Source organism: Zea mays, chromosome 7, assembly GCF_902167145.1.
Source record: "Zea mays cultivar B73 chromosome 7, Zm-B73-REFERENCE-NAM-5.0, whole genome shotgun sequence".
NCBI lineage: Eukaryota > Viridiplantae > Streptophyta > Magnoliopsida > Poales > Poaceae > Zea > Zea mays.
In genome coordinates, this window is record NC_050102.1 from 47935948 (window position 1) to 47952803 (window position 16856).

Below are 16856 nucleotides of genomic sequence, written 5' to 3' on the forward strand. Positions count from 1 at the left end.
AGCCTCGCGCCAGGTCGCGGACCGTCTGGCCCTGTGCCGCGGACCGTCCGCGCCTGACCAGAGAGCACCGCCGCCGGTTCGTATTGAGTGATTGGCGCCCCCAAAAAGGCACCAACATACTTTTGGCGACTCCGCTGGGGAGGAGGTTGAAGATCTACAAAATCAGGCTTATATGGCCAATTCTAAAGATCTCAACAGGGCTTCTCCAAACAGCAGCACAAGGCTAACTAATTTATCGGCCGCTGAGCATAAAAGATTAAAAGATGACATGAAGAAAATAGACGAGGAGGTCCAACGACAAAAAGATCAGGTGCTCAAGGTGGTGGGTAAATGGTTCCTCTCGCACTTCAGGGTGGATTGCCACCAGAAGACCGTCCAAGAAAGGGAAATAGACGCCGATTACATGTCATCCGTGCTGCAGCAGCTCCCCACAATAGGTGATGCTAGGTCAGTCGATGATATTCCATCTATTAAAATTTCTTTTGATAATCGGATTAAAAGTATCACAGAGGATATAGAAAGGATGGCGCATGCATTAGGAAAAACTCACATGCCTAGTTTTTTATCACATAAATTAGGCGCCAAAACAATTGCGCCAAACACATCGGCAACAAATGGGTTTCCCCAGCCATACTCTGGTATGCCAATGGACTCATATCCAGAACAACCGTCACCACCATCTTCGCTAAATGGTGAGTCAACTCTGAGCGCGGTCGGACCGTCCGCACACAATAGCGGACCGTCAGGCCCTCCGTTAGACCGTCTGGCACCCTACGCCGGACAGTCCGGAGTTACACAGAGCCCACCACAAGGGTAACAGGTGTTGCCTGACGTGACCAGACAGTCCGAGGATAGTACCGGACCGTCCGATCCACCCGCAGACCGTCCGACTTTGCAGGTCGGACCGTCCGGAGCACCAGAAGTCACCTGTGATCCGCCTAGTGCGAAAGGCCGACATAAATATAATCGGCCACCCAAGCCCCAAGAACTAAAAAAGTCACATGTCCCTGAGCTTGTTTGGCACACTAAGGCCAAACCTTCTGTTCGCTCTCACCCGCACTCGACACAAAAGGAAAAAGTTAAGTTCACATTTAATATTACTAAATGTGATAAAATATTTGATGAGTTGCTTAAACATGGTAATATTAAATTGTCACATGTAATTCCTCCGGTTGAACAATTAAAAGGGCGCGTTTATTGCAAATGGCATGGCTCCTTTCTCCATAACACCAATGATTGTGCCGTCTTCCGTTGGCAAATACAATCGGCTATAAACGAAGGCCGGTTGAGGTTTCAAAAAGAGGTGAAAATTGACAGACCAACTGTTCCTGTCACCACATTAGAGCCAACGAGCAAAAAGGCCATAATTCGGCCTTGTGCGGCCGATAAAAGTAAAAAGAAAAATATCGTCATTGGTAATCCTCGCACACCAAATATGTCACGTAGAATGGTTACTCTGAAGGCTCCGGACAAAAGAAAGACAGGAGGCACCGGGGGGCAAGCGCGATCGGACACCCGATCACGGTCACCTATCCTGTGTACGCCGGACGATCCGGGTACTAAGGCCGAACAGTCCGAGACAGGCGCGGACAGTCCGGCTATGATGGCCGGACGGTCCGCAGTTGGTCAGAAGCAGCAACCTCAGACCATCGGACCACAACGTTCCAACACAAATGTTAGGAAACAAAACACTACTAAGACGTCTGGGTCGGCCCTACTTTTGATCAGTTGCTTGCCAAATATATGAAGGTCGTTCCACACAACCAGCCAATAAAACAAACGAAGTCAAAAGGGCGACCTGTGCGAAAGCAAAAGCCGACTAAACGGACCCAAAGGGTAGCACAACCAAGATCGCCTTGTCATCCTCCTCCGGGGATAGCATGGTGCGTCCCGTTCTATCCATCGCCGATGTGTTGTCCTGCTCATGTGTGGGGTGGTACGGCGATGAATTCGTATTACTGGCCCAATCCGTTTGCTTATTTGGGCTGGGGGCACCACAAGTTTTTGCCTATTGACAGGTTGATCAGGTAGACATGGCCGAAGAGGATGCGATCCGAAACGGCCTCTATGCATTAAAGTTCCATCAAGTATTTATATTATCTGATCGCAAGAGCCGATGACTTGCATCGAGCTGAGTCCTTACTTCGGGAACAAAAGCTCATGAGGTCGATTGTTTCCGAAGTTTTCGCTGATGCTTTTGGTTCGCTAAGCTCCACCAAAAGGCAGGGGGGCATATGTTGGACACCAAAATGAGCGGACGGTCCGGCCCTTGGGCCCGGACGGTCCGCGTGTCCCGAGATTAGATTAACTCGGATGTTTATCCTTATCTCGTGCGTGGTTATCCATCTAATCACGTGGGAGTTTGTTGGCTATCTCTTAGTAAAAGGTCCAGACCTCCTCCCCTATAAATATAAAGGGTTACGGCCGATTGAAACCCCCGAACACATTCCAATCGAACCAATTACCTTATTTACTTTTCCTGCCCTAGGAGTAGATGTAGCATAGTTCTAGTTGTAGTCTTCCACATATCCACCTCCATCCCTATTCGACTCTACGTCGTCTAGATCCGTCTTGAGTGGCCTGCCGATCCCAAGACAACCCTAGGATTTCACCCCTCCCGGGGGGCAAGATCTAGTTGTCCATCCAAGACCTCTTCCTCGAATTTATCTCTTAATTCCTAGGCGGCTCCACGTCGTCTGGGGATGCCCCGGGTGACCTATCGACCCAGAGCACCTTAAGATCTTTTCCCCCCAGGGGACGAGATCTAGATTCCAGCAAGGAGGAAGACGACCCTGTCGTCAGGTTGCGGACTGTCCGGCCGTCAGGCAGGGAACCCTAGCCTCGCGCCAGGTCGCGGACCGTCTGGCCCTGTGCCACGGACCGTCCGCGCCTGACCAGAGAGCACCGCCGCCGGTTCGTATTGAGTGATTGGCGCCCCCAAAAAGGCACCAACAATAGGTAATATACTGGAGCAATCCTAAATACTTAGAAAGCAAGTACCGTAAGGAATTCATTTCATTATTGCAATAATCCAGTTTCAATGGAATTATGCGGCAGGCAATGAAGTCACATGAATTTGTGTAAGCATCGGATTAAAGCCAGCGTTTGGACTGCTGCAGCTGTAATCTATATAGACAAAAACATTATAGAAGTAGTAGAAGTCGGTACGAATTAAAGCCGCTTAATGGCTCAAAAACGGACCTCTGTATCAGCCATTCTGTCAAAACCTACAAGCAGCAGCCTGTTAGGATACACTTCGACGTGACCAAAAGCGCTGGTACCAGGAGGACACTCCAAGGCAGCCTCAAGGGTGCGGTGGTGCACACCGTGTGAGTCCACAGAGTGGCCACCCTTGTGGTCATGACCGGCAAAGCAGGCCTTGACACAGTTGTACTGGTGAACAATAGCCATCACCTCATCGTAGTTCCACATCAGAGCTGCTGGGGAAGACGCCCCGGGATCCATTGGGAGATGGCTGCATATGATGACATTTTGATGTTGCGTCGATGCGTCCTGGAGGACATCATTGAGCCAGGACACCTGCTCCTTGCCAACTGCACCATTGAACTTCACGAACCGCCTATCAACACCAACCAGACCATCAGGGCTGTTCTTATCAGTGTTTGGATTCTTCTCATCCAGGAGCTTCATTGCTGCTATAGTCACAGGGTGATCATGGGGCCAGCCAAGGCAACTGAAGTCATAAGCATCCAGAACAACGATTCTGAACCCAGGGCATGGCGAGAAGTCATAATAGGCACGATCAGAATCTGTTGCAATCTTAAGCAGAGACACCAGCTGGCTGCGCGGAAGGTTATACAGGCAGTGGTTGCCAATCATGTGATATGTCGGGCCATCAAACTTGTCAAATTCATCAAGGACCTTCTGCACCGCCCACAATGATTTGTCCTTTGGGCAGTAGCCATCAATAATGTCACCAAAATTGATTGAGAACTTGATGTTGCCTTGTTCGTTCCACCTGTTGACGGCCCTTTGGAGGACAGTGATGCTATGGCGGTAGTATCTTGGGACACCGAGGAATGAGCGACCATCTGGGATATCAGCATACTGAACATCAGCTATGACACCAAAAGAAAACAAGGGTTCCTTCGTGGATGCATGGACTGCTCCATTGGCCTTAGCCATCATCAGAACTTAGCTTGAAGGACCTTCGGAATAAACTGGCAACTCAGTGTGAGAGAAGACGATCTCTATGCTCGAACTGCATATCGAAAAAGAATCTGTTCAGAACTCAGAATAACAGGAGGGAGGCATGGAGAATCAGAATTTTTTGACCTATTTGAAGAATAAACAATATGGAAATGAAATGTAGGCGCACCTTAATTGGAAACCAAGAAGTTCAGTGGTGTCTACCAAGATTCCATTGAAATTAGCACGCTGAGGGCTTGTTCGGTAGCTAGCAATCCAATCCACAACCTGAATTTTTCCACCCAGGGGATGAGTGGATCCCTGGCTGTCACTTCAATCCCTGTTGGGGATGATTTTCCCATAAGCACTAATCCATGTCTCCACCATTTGTTTGGTTAGCCAGGGATCTACCCAGTATATATCATGGTTCTATCAGTAACATGAATATAAATGACAGGTACTGAAACATATATTGTCTGAACAGAACAGATAGTGTTAGATACATGAGCCCATACATCAGCTTTCAACTGCAGTCCTGAGCTACTCTTGGGGTCACTACACAAACCCATATAAACAATCATAATAGTGGGATGGCTCATATATCATATATGTGTTAGAATAAGTGAATTGCTCAACTCTCTCCATCATCTTACGTTTTTTGGTTGAACTAGTTGGTGCATACAATTTAATATGATACCAGATCTAGAGGTCTCGAATCCTGGTTAACACAATTAAATAAAATAATTATTGCTCTGTTATGGACTACAATGGGATTGAGGAATTGGAGAGGGAGTTGTAGTTGTAGGAACGTCGGACGAGAGCCTCTACCCACGGCCAGGCAAGAAGAAGGCGTACTTCTAATTCTTCCTTACCCTTAACTGATACAATAGTGTTCCTTTTATAGAGACAACTGACTTATCTCTTTCCAACTAAACAAATCTGATCTAATCTTTATCTCTTCTCTAACTAATCTGATCCAATCCTTATCAACCAAATTTGATCTAATCCTTATCTCTTCCCTAACTAATATGATCTAATCATTATCTTTTTGCCTAACAAACCAACTAATCTAATCTGATCTAATCTCGGTATTGTTCACGCTCTACAGTAATCGGGTGAACAGTGCCTCCCTGACATGCTGCTCCTATTTCACGCCCGAGGACTAAGAGCAGGGCCGGCCCTGAGCCTATGCGACGGAGGCGACGGCCGGGGCCCAAAACTATTAGGGGACCAATATTTAGTATCTATAACACCATATAATACACCAGTTTACACTTTACAAAACACATCTAACCAAATAACCTACACACCTATAATATTTACGAAGTCCATAAAACAAATTGCACCCATATTTAACATACCATCAAAATCAACGGTTCAGATCGTTGAATAACATCATCTTTTTTGCTCACTCAAATCTAATAAACAATATTATTTGATCATCCTTTAGCCCTCCCCTCCTCGCGTCCCCACCGCCATCAATCCCTCTCCTCGCGCCACCACCGTCATCGTCCACCCCTCTCCTCTTCCCAGGAACGTAGCGTTAGCACGGGTTATATGCTAGTATTAAAATAGTATAGGTAGCCAACAAGGTAGGAGGGCTGGGCACACGGACGCCCGGGCGCACACGGACCACGTGGCACCGTTGCCCACTGCCCAGTTGTCAGTCGTCACGCTCACGTCCCCGAGCGTCTATGAGACCACACGCTCCACGCGATCGTCGTTCGCCATCTCGCCAATCCAACCCTCCAGAATTCCAGGGAGCTGGGAACCACTGCGCTAGCCTCCAGACACGCACGGTCGAGCAATCAGAATTTAGGTTATTCAGCGATCGTCGTTCTTATTTTTCAAACTGCGAAGCGCTAATCTGTATCGATGTATATTACCTAGCTTCTTATATATTTTTTAAAATAATTTCAATACACATCATCTTTTATTTACGAAATATTAATATGCTCTGCTGCATAATATAGAATTTTTTTATAGTCTAGAGGGCCCACCACGATCAGTTCGCCCGGGGCCCTCAAAATCATAGGACCGGGGCTGCCTAAGAGAGCCTCGACGTGACGAGTGTTAGAATACAAGTGAACCTCTCTCCATCAACTTAATATTTTGCATTGAACTGGTCGATGCGTGTAACTTAATATGGTACCAAAACCAGAGGTCTTGAGTTCAAATACTGGTTAGCACAATTAAATAAAATAATTATTGCTCGCTCCTATTCCACGTCTGAAGCGTGAGAGAACCTCGATTTGAGAAGAGTGTTAAAATACAAGTGAATTGCCCACATCTCTTCATCAGTTTAATCTTTTGGGTTGAACTCGTTGGTACATGCAACTTAATATGTTAGCAGAACCAGAGGCCTCTGTTGGAGAGAGTGAAGTTGCTTATTGGGCCAACCCTAGAGGGTGGCTATACCATATTCATACATGGGCCTCATGGGCCCCATATACTCTAACACCTCCCCCCCCCCCCCCCCCCGCAGTCCGAACTTCCGTCACAGCATAGGATCCCCCCTCAGACTCAACTAGCCACTACTGATGTTGAGGCTCGAGCGAAACTCGGCGAAGGTCGAGGACGGAAGTCCCTTGGTGAAGATGTCGGCAAACTGGGAGGTGGTCGGCACGTGGAGTACCCGAACATCGCCGACGGCGACGCGATCTCGAACGAAGTGAAGATCGATCTCCACATGCTTGGTCCGCTGGTGCTGCACCGGGTTGGTGGAGAGGTAGACGACGCTGACGTTGTCGCAGTAGACCAACGTGCTCCTGGAGAGGGGACTGTGGAGCTCAGCGAGGAGCTTTCAGAGCCACGCAGCCTCCGCCACGCCGTTGGCCACGGCACGGTACTCCGCCTCGGCGCTCGAGCGGGAGACGACCGGTTGGCGCTTCGACGACCAGGACACCAGGTTGCCGCCTAAGAAGACGGCTTAGCCGGAGGTGGAGCGCCGAGTGTCCGGGCACCCGGCCCAGTCAGCGTCGGTGTACACGACCAGCTCGGAGGCGGTGGACCGGTGAAGCAGAAGCCCGTAGTCGATGGTGCCCCGGAGGTAGCGGAGGAGGCGCTTAAGAGCCGCGAGGTGGGGCTCCCGGGGGTCGTGCATATGGAGACAGACCTGCTGCACAGCGTAGGAGATGTCCGGCCTGGTAAAGGTGAGGTACTGAAGGGCACCGGCAAGACTCCTGTACCCAGTGGGGTCCTCGACTGGGTCACCCTCGGCCTCAGAGAGCTTCGCCTGCGTGTCGACTGGGGTGGAGCAGGGCTTGCAGTCAATCATCTTGGCGCGCTCCAGAATGTCAAGAGTGTACTGTCGCTGGTGAAGGAGTCCTGAGGGGCGAGGCTCAGCAGTGACCCCCAGGAAATGGTGAAGCACACCCAGATCCTTGACCAGAAACTCCCGCTGAAGCGCGTCGATGAGGCGGCGAAGAAGTGACAGACTGGAGGCGGTGAGGACGATGTCATCCACGTAGAGAAGCAAGTAGGCAGTCTCTGCTCCATGATGGTGGTCGAACAGAGACGTGTCTGACTTAGCCTCCACGAAGCCCAGTGTCACCAAGAACGTAGCCAGTCTGGAGTGCCACGCCCGGGGGGCCTGCTTGAGACCGTAGAGGGACCTGTTGAGCCGGCAGACCATGTCAGGGCGAGAGGAGTCCACGAACCCCGCCGGCTGACAGCAGTAGACGGTCTCGGGGAGGGTGTCGTGCAGGAAGGCGTTCTTGACGTCGAGCTGGTGGACTGGCCAGGAGCGAGCAAGGGCCAATGAGAGTACCGTGCGGACGGTGGCCGGCTTCACAACCGGGCTGAAGGTCTCATCGTAGTCGACTCCGGGGCGCTGAGTGAAGCCCCGAAGAACCCAGCGAGCCTTGTACCGCTCTAGGGTACCATCGGCCCGCCGCTTGTGCGTCCAGATCCACTTGCCGGTGACGACGTTGGCGCCGGGCGGACAGGGAACCAGATCCCACGTCTGGTTGGCGACGAGTGCCGCGTACTCCTCCTCCATCGCCCGACGCCAGTGGGGGTCCAGCAGGGCGGTGCGGACGGAGGAGGGTACCGGAGAAACCTGCGAGTCCCCGGGCGTGGCCGCCAGGACCCGAGGCGGCAGGGTACCAGCCGCGTGCCACGTCACCATCGGGTGGACGTGCCGTGAGTTGCGGTGAAGGAGCGGCGGGTGGTACGCCGGCGTCTCGACACGTGCCGCGGGTGGCCGCGGCGGAGGTGTAGGTGTCCCTGGCGAGGACTGGGCCACCGGCGGCGCCGCCGGAGGAGAGGTTACCGGTGGGGACGGCGGCGGCGGTGCGAACCCCGACGGCGGTAGCCGGCGCTGGTAGACGCGCACCGGCTGGGCGAAGCGTGCCGGAGGGGCCGGCGGCGGCGGTCCCGCGGCCGGCGACATGGGCACTGGGGGCTGGCGCTAGTAGACACGCACCGGCTGTGCGAAGCGGGCCGGAGGGGCTGGTAGCGACGGCCCCGTAGGCGGTGAAGGCCCGCTCGACCCGAGGGCAGTCGGAGACGGGGCCCCGCGGAGAGGCGACACCACTGTAGGCGACACCACCGGACCCGGGCAAGGCACTGGGCCGGGAGTAGGACCGACAGGCGGCGAGCGAGTACCTGCAGAGAGAGGAAGTATAGGTGGCTCGACCACCGCATCAGTAGGAAAGAGAGTGAAGAGGTCAAGGTCACGGTCGAAGGAGGGTGGTGTGGTGGTGGTGGAGTAGGGAAACACGGACTCATCAAACACCACATGGCGAGAGATGAGGACCCGACGAGAGGAGAGGTCAAAGCAGCGGTAGCCCTTGTGGTCCGGGGAGTACCCGAGAAACACACAGAGGGTGGAACGGGGTGCTAGCTTATGAGGAGCAGTGGCAGCGGTGTTCGGGTAGCAAGCACACCCGAAGACACGAAGGTGGTCATAGCGCGGAGGGGTACCGAAGAGTGCCTGGTGAGGAGTGGGAGCCGGGCACGCAGTGGAAGGGAGACGGTTGAGGAGGTAGGTAGAGGTGTGGAGGCCCTCGGCCCAGAAGCGTGCCGGAAGGTGCGTCTGGAGAAGAAGAGTGCGGATGGTGTCGTTGGTCATGCGGATCATGCGCTCAGCCTTGCCGTTCTGGGAGGGAGGTATACGGGCAAGACATCCGCAACTGCATCCCGTGGGAGAGAAAGAAGTCACGGGAGGTGGAGTTATCGAACTCCCGACCATTGTCACACTGAACGGCCTTAATGGTGAGGCCGAACTGAGTGGTCACCCAGGCGAAGAAGTGGCGGAGGGCGGGGAAAGCCTCAGACTTGGCACGCAAAGGAAAAGTCCACACATAATGAGAAAAATCATCAAGCACCACAAGATAGTATTTGTAGCCTGACATACTGGTAATAGGTGAAGTCCACAAATCGCAGTGTACAAGATCAAATGCATGAGTAGCATGCGAGAAAGAAGAAGAAAAAGGAAGACGAACATGGCGGCCTAACTGGCACGCATGACAAAGATGCTCATCATGTGATCTAGTACATGGGATAGTGGCACTACGAGTAAGCTGTATCAAGGCATCGCGTCCGGGGTGACCAAGGCGACGATGCCAGGTAGTAGAAGGTGTAGTGGCAGCAAAAACAGCAGCTTTGTCAGGCGACGAAGACGAAGAAGAGGTGGCGTGCGGAAGCCGAAGGGTGTAGAGGGGGCCGGTGCTGTCACATCTGAGGAGGGGGCGCCGAGTTGCCGAGTCCTTCACAGTAAGACCAGAAGAGTCAAACTCGATAGAACAAGAATTATCAGCGGTAAAACGACGAATAGAGAGAAGATTGTGGACCAAAGAAGAAGCTACAAGAACATCAGGAATGCGAAAAGAGCTGGGAGTGCCGGCGGTACCCACAGATGTGACCGGAAGACACGAGCCATTCGCCACCATGATGGACGAAGGAAGAGAGGAAGGAGGGCGAACTGAGGTGAGTATACCAGGGTCGGGAGTGATGTGGTAGGTAGCACCGGTGTCCGCGATCCACTCGGGACCCGTCGGCGGAGTCAGTGGGAGTTTGGAAGGCAGCCAAGGCGGCCGCGTCCCAACCAACCAGTCCGGACGGTGGAGCAGCCGGCGGCGTGGACCACGAAGAAGCGGCAGGTGTCGAGGTCCAGGGCGACGGAGAGGCGAAGGAGAACCCTGGATGCGCACCGGCGAACATGGCCGCCGGGGGACGAGTCTCAGAACCTGGCCCCTGGAACGGCCACATGGAGATGCGCCCTGACCACGGGTGGTGGAAGGTGGGCCAAGGCGCACCCTGCTGGGGTCCCACCGCCCCCGCCTCTACCACCTCGGCCCCCGCTGCCCCCGACCGGCCCGGGTGGACGGGTCGGGGTGGTAGCCGCCAGCGCAGTCGAGGAAGACGAGGATCCCGGGCCGGAGATCGATGCAGCCTGAGCACCCAGAGTGATCTCCTCCAGGGCAAGGTCGTCGCGGACCTGGAGGAAGGTGGGGAAGGGGCGCTGGCGCATGATCAACGACCGGAGGTGGGTGTAGCGATCGCTGAGGCCGCGGAGGACGTTGAGGACGAGGGCACGGTCCTCCACGGGGCAGCCTAGATCGCCAAGTGAGTCCGCCATGGTCTTCATCTTGCGGCAGTACTCACCGACGCTGAGGTCCCCCTGGACGAAGGTGCGGAAGGTCGCGTCGAGGCGGAGAGCCTGGGCCTCGGCGTTGCCCAGGAACTGGCCCTCGATGGCCAGCCAGGCAGCCCGAGCGTGAGGAAGGTTCCGGAGGAGGCTGTGGAGGTCGACGGAGATCGTCCCCACGATCCAGGCGAGCACGATGCTGTCGAGGCGCACCCACGCGGCGGTCGGCGCCACGCCGGCGAGGTCGCGGAGGACGTGGTCGTCCAGGGCGTAGCGACGAAGGGTGAGAAGGAGCAGGTACCGCCAGCGAGCGTAGGACGGCGACTCCAGCTCTAGGACGACGGGGACCATCAGGCGAATATTCTGGACACTCCCAGCCTGAAGGTAGAGCTAAGCCACGAGCGGGTCGGCCGGGTCGTGCCAGGGCACCGTGGTGGTGAAGGTGGTGCGGTGCCCGGCTCCAACGACCGGCGCGGGCGGGATGCCGTACACGACGCCCGCGGTATCAGAGGAGGTGGCCCCGCCGTCGTGGGCTGCAGGTGAAGCGAGCAGCTGCTCCGCCGCGGCAATCTGAGCAGCGATAGCATCGGTGGCCTCGCGCTCGCGCTCCCACATGAGGGCCGCCTCCCGCATGCGGGCCTGTCGCGCCGCGTGCTCCGCACGGGCAGCGGCGAGGGCAGCGACGGTGTACCCCTGCTAGGAGACCGGTGTAGGATGTGGAGGAGGCGGCGGATAGACGACAGGAGGCAGATCGACGACCGGCGGAGGGGGATGGTCCCCCGGACCCTCAACCCCTGCGGGAACATCGTCCGCCACAGCAGCAAGGGCAGCGACGGCGCTTGCGGCGGTGAGGGTACCGCCCCCACCAGCAGCGTGAGTCCCTGCCCCCCACGCACCCAACACACGGGCGAGCGTAGGGGAGGTAGCGGCAACACTAGTCCCCCACGCCCCGGCCACCGGCGCCTGCGCACCCGCAGGGTAGGATGCCGGCGGCAGCGGGGAGGGGGTGTGGAGGGAACGGGGCGGCCGAGGGAGTGTGCGCGACGCCGGCGCGGGGCGGAGCAGCGGCGGCGCGAGCACTAAGAGCTGCGGCGAGGGGAGGAAATACTTGGGAATAGGAGGGGGAGGAGGAGGGTCGCTGGCCATGGAGGGCACGGCGGCGCGACGCGCGTGCGACGGCTTCCTGGCGGTCGGAGGCGCTGGCGCGGAGCGACCAGACTGCTCAGTCGGTCTGGCGGCTGGGTGGTCCCTGCGCCCGCGAGTGGAGCCGCCGGGAGGCGTGCCGGGCTCGCGCTACCGGGAGGGGAGAGGCGGCGGCGCGGGCGCCGGTCGCGCGCGCGGCCCGTGGAGGCGCGGGCGCGAGTCGAGGGAAGCGCAGGCGCCGGTCGCGCGCGCTGCCGGGGGAGGCGCGGCCGCGAGGCGTCGGACGGCGGTCGGCCGTTGCTCTCCCTGGGCGCGCGGCAGGGGACGCCGGCGGCTGCTGGGAGGAGAGGAGAGAAACCTAGCTCCGATACCATGTTGGAGAGAGTGAAGTTGCTTATTGGGCCAACCCTAGAGGGTGGCTATACCATATTCATACATGGGCCTCATGGGCCCCATATACTCTAACAGCCTCGAGTTTGAATCCTAGTTAACACAATTAAATAAAATAATTGTTGCATGCTCCTATTCCACATCTGAGGCCTAAAAGTGCCTCAACGTGAGGGGAGTTAGAATACAAGTGAATTATCCACCTCTCCATCAACTTAAGCTTTTGAGTTAGATTGGTTGTTTCATGCAACTTAATAATATGGATAACGTTTTCATATGGTTGTTGCTTGTCCACTTGGCCAAGCCTATCCTCAACATTCTTCAGAAAGAGTGCTGCAAAACATCAATACTTTGAGTTCATCCCGATAATAGGAACTGAATTTTCATGATACAATTAACACTAGCTACCAAGCATCATTATTCCGAAAGGTCCTCTAGCTGAGTTGGTTAGGTGATCTGAGTAGCACTCCTCAGTTCCTGAGTTCGACTCCACGTGGGAGCAAATTTCAGGACGTGGTTAAACAAATCCCTTCGTCTATCCAACGCCAAAGCATAGGTCTAAGGCCCGGTCCTGGTCACGGTCGTTCTCTCATGGGCTATGGTGCCGCTATGTATGGGTAGGGCAGTTATTCAAGGGTTTTCTCGACCTCCATGAGAAGGTGTTTTTCTTAATATAATGCTCGGGGGTTGTCTAACCCCCATAGGTCGAGTTTTTTTACCGAGCATCATTACCTTGAGTATCCGACGGTATCGAATGTCTGTTTTGAAATAATATGGCATAAAAAATGATAGTTATGGTTTTCATGAGCCTTGGTGGTTGGACCGGTACATGTTTTCATTATTCATGGTTTTCAGGGACAACCAGACATGAGCGTACCAAAGGAGTCATAGCAATACATATGAAAATCATATATATGGTTACTTGAACTGTTCAACACAAGCTGTCGATTGCACAAAAAAGAAAGGAAATAGAATGAACTATTACGTAAGTGAGCTATTTGAGCATCATGCATTTTGAGGGCCTACTTAGCCGAAGGCCCTCAAAATACCTTACCTTCGGATTGAGAAAATGTATTTCAGGTACAACACGGATAGACAATGAAGCAAACCTTCGGCAGGTGCAACTTGCATACTGAAGAAGAAAAGCTGCGGAGCTCCGCGTAAACATTGATGCTGCAAAGGCATGGGACGAAGCTGACGGCTTCGTTGCCGAAGGCCTTGATCTACGAAGCAGAGGAGGAGAAGAACCAAAAGTCTTGATCAGCAAGAAAGGAGGAAGGATGACATTGCCCTTGTTATATTTAAAAATCATATGCGTAAACGTTATGGGTATACTTGTAACTTCATACGAAGTTGTATCTTTCCCCTATAAATAGAGGAACAATGTCATGCATAAATTCACCTTTCGAGAGCTCAGAGTTTCGTTTAGCTTATCCTTTGAAGTACCTTCGAGCTATCATTCTTGTGGAGCCGAAGGTACGTTTGTAATTATTCGTTATATTGCAAGAAACAAAAACTATAAGGGCAGAAACACGAAGATGAGTAGCATGTTTTACTCTTTGTTGTTTATATTTCACCCTTGTTAATAAACATGTGTTTGCACCCTTTGTCTTCTCTCTTGAATTAACCTTCGAAAAAGGATTAATTGAAGGGAGAAGCTTATGGTTTAATAACTTGTGTTGCCTTATTTTTGATAACCTATAGCAATCAGAAGCAAGTAACCAAAAATGCAAGAGATGAAAATCTTTGCATTGCAAAAGATGATAATGTACAATAGTGGAACAACTGAGGAGAAATTGGGATGGGTCCAAAGGGTGCAGATTCTGTGGAAAAGAAGAAACTGTGGGCAATCTTTTGTTTAGATGTCCTACAGCTGTTATGACTTGGGCGGTGTTGGGTGAGAAATAGTTTGGGCTTGTCGAAGATCCCAACATCCATTAAAAATTTCAGGAGAACTGCTAGAACAGCGAAGGAGGGAACAAGAACATGTTCATATGGTTCGTAATAGATGGAGCGGGTTGGGCTCTGTGGAACACGAGAAACAATCTATTTTTTCAACAAAAAAAAACTGAAATCTCCTAAACGAGTTGCTTGCAAAACTATTGGTCTTCTAAACCATTGGCAGACGCTGGCGAAGGAGAAATGGAACAAGCTGGAGTTGCTGCAGAAGATGAAACCTTCAGGCTTTGACATTTTCTAATCGAAGACCAATGACAGTTTTAATGAAAGTGACTAATGGTGCCATTCTTAAAAGTTCAAATACCAAATATGTAATGTTTTCAATCTTCTCCAACGAGAACTGGTGGTCACAATCTATGAAATAATAAATACAACCAGTAAGTAGATTAGTACATATTTCATTTTGAATGGAAGGGCACCTAATATGCTAGCTTGTTTTCGACTAAGGAATTAATACAAAACTAGCATACTAGAGTAAACAAATGCACAAAAAAGCTACCCTTGATATCATTGCTACGTATGACAAAATAAATTGGGCATGTTATTATCTGATACACGGATTCAATTCTAAACTGGTCCCTAAGGCATCATACGAGAAGTCTTCATAACTCTGATGTTCCTATTGATACAAACATTCATAAAAAGGCAGCATGGACTTCAGAAGCCCGTCCTCAACAAAAATTGATTAATACAAATCACTACATTACTAACGATAACATGCAAGAAACTAAGACTATAGGAGTATACAATGCATGGAGGGCACACTACCTTTGCTGGATGCTCATGATTGACGAAGGAGATGAGCTTGATGGCATGATCAATTTGATCATATATGTCTTACGTAGTTGCATCACCATCTTTTGTGGGAGAATTAGACTTGTGTTAAGGCTAAACTTCCCATACCTGATATGCATATGGTTCAGGCCCTTTTCGGATGAGCAACCAAAGCTGCAATTTCAGTAACTTTCTAAGGCGTACAAGTTCGGTATTTTAGGAGCTGCCTCAATCACTTTTAGTACTAGTATTCATCAATTTCAGTTGCAAGGAAATCGTTGTATCGATGGCTACGCAATACTAATTCCACACGTGTCCGTCATCTTTGCAAAGTATTTCCCCGGGGTGAAATCAGAACCCACGCCCAAATCAAGAACCCTAGAATAGAGCTTATGATAATCCTAGCACCTCATTAATGTGATGCTCTACCTCGTCTGCATCTGAGGTACGGCATCGACTGCGGTAGCGCGGTGGAAACCCACACATAAATCAAGAATCCTAATACAGAGCAAAGGGAAGGGAAGAGCGGCGCAATTACCGCAAAAATACGGCAGGAGAATGTAACGCCCGTGGCCTCCGGAGTCTTCCCCGTCGACGTGAGCCGCTGCCCGCTGCGCAACCGGCGATGGCCGACAGACCGAGACAGCAAGGTAATGGAATTTCACTTTTATTATTTTTCTCCCGTTCCCCAGTCACCTGTTTTATACGGCACATACTCAGACACAACCAGCCCAGGCAGGTATCCACTCGGCCCAGCCCATCCAGGTGAATATACTTTTACAACGGCCCACCAACCAACACACTCAAACATCACTCCCACCAACCTACTACTTTCAGTCGACCTCATCGGCACGAGCTTCAGTTCAGCACGCACTTTAGAACTTGCCATTGTCATCGAGCCTAACACCTTCTCGCCAATATTGTTAGATTTAAGGCTAGAAAAAGAGTGCGAAGCTTGTGAGCTAGCTCGAGCTTGGGACGGTCCGGCTTGGTTCGGAGCGGTTTGCGAGCCTCGAGTTAGTCGAGCCTAGTTTTTGAGCTCGCTGGTCCACCGAGTCGAACTGAGCCAGCTCCCTCTGGCTCGCGAGTTGTACCAAATTAATCAAACTATATAATAATGATAGATAATAGATAATTTTATTTATAATGTTGAATGATGATTATATTTTTCACATTTATATACTATTAAAGCACTATATAATACAATATTATTTATTAAGGTCGAGCTTGCGAGCCGAGTCGAGCCTCATCTTTCAACTCGTTGAGTGAACGAGCCGACCCAAGCCGTGCTCAGTCTGTCAACGAGCCGAGCGGAGTTTGGCTCGTCTCGTTTCCAGCCCTTGTTAGATTAATGAGCTTGGCCTAAATTGAGAAATTCAATTAAATTCCAAAAAACCTCAAAAGACCATGTATGGGAACCGTAGTACCACATTGCTAATCTAAATTTAGTGAGACTAGTTTATATCTAGAGGCATCTCTCTCCCTCCAAGTCATGGATGAGGGGGGAGGATGGAACACCACACGTGGGTGCGCTCGCTCGCTGTCACACCCGGTTTTAGAAGGCAAACCGAATGTGAACCATGTACGTGCCAGGATCAGCAATTCACGTACACAACAGTTACATAACATGGACATCATCACATAGTGCTCAAATAGTATTAAAAAGGGAAATAATAATCGATTACATCATATGTCTGAGACATCCACATAGTCTTTACAATAAATCAAAGTGCGGAAAAGAAACGTAGATAAACGCGGCCTTCACAGGGAGCCGACTGGTGGTTGCCGCTAACCCACGCCTAAAACTCGTCGTAGTCTTGGAACTCCTGGAAGTCTCCTTCCACGGCTTCAT

At 52.0% G+C, this 16856-nt stretch overlaps 1 protein-coding gene across 9 annotated transcripts; it reads right to left on the reverse strand.

The window, feature by feature from the left end:
* Positions 1 to 2997: 2997 nt before the first annotated feature.
* Positions 2998 to 15741, reverse strand: LOC100191359 (uncharacterized). 9 transcript variants are annotated; one of them, XM_020540273.2, is made up of 5 exons: positions 15543 to 15741; positions 14999 to 15133; positions 13381 to 13494; positions 4340 to 4489; positions 2998 to 4222 (listed from the first exon to the last, which is right to left on the reverse strand). In XM_020540273.2, exon 5 carries the CDS (start codon positions 4147 to 4149, stop codon positions 3190 to 3192), a length of 960 nt encoding a protein of 319 aa, XP_020395862.1. In that variant the 5' UTR covers positions 4150 to 4222; positions 4340 to 4489; positions 13381 to 13494; positions 14999 to 15133; positions 15543 to 15741; the 3' UTR covers positions 2998 to 3189. The 9 variants fall into 9 exon arrangements, with proteins under 9 accessions (XP_020395862.1, XP_020395859.1, XP_020395860.1 ...); XM_020540270.2 differs by having other exon boundaries at positions 4340 to 4556; XM_020540271.2 differs by lacking the exon at positions 13381 to 13494 and having other exon boundaries at positions 4340 to 4556; positions 15543 to 15681.
* Between the last annotated feature and the right edge of the window lie 1115 nt (positions 15742 to 16856).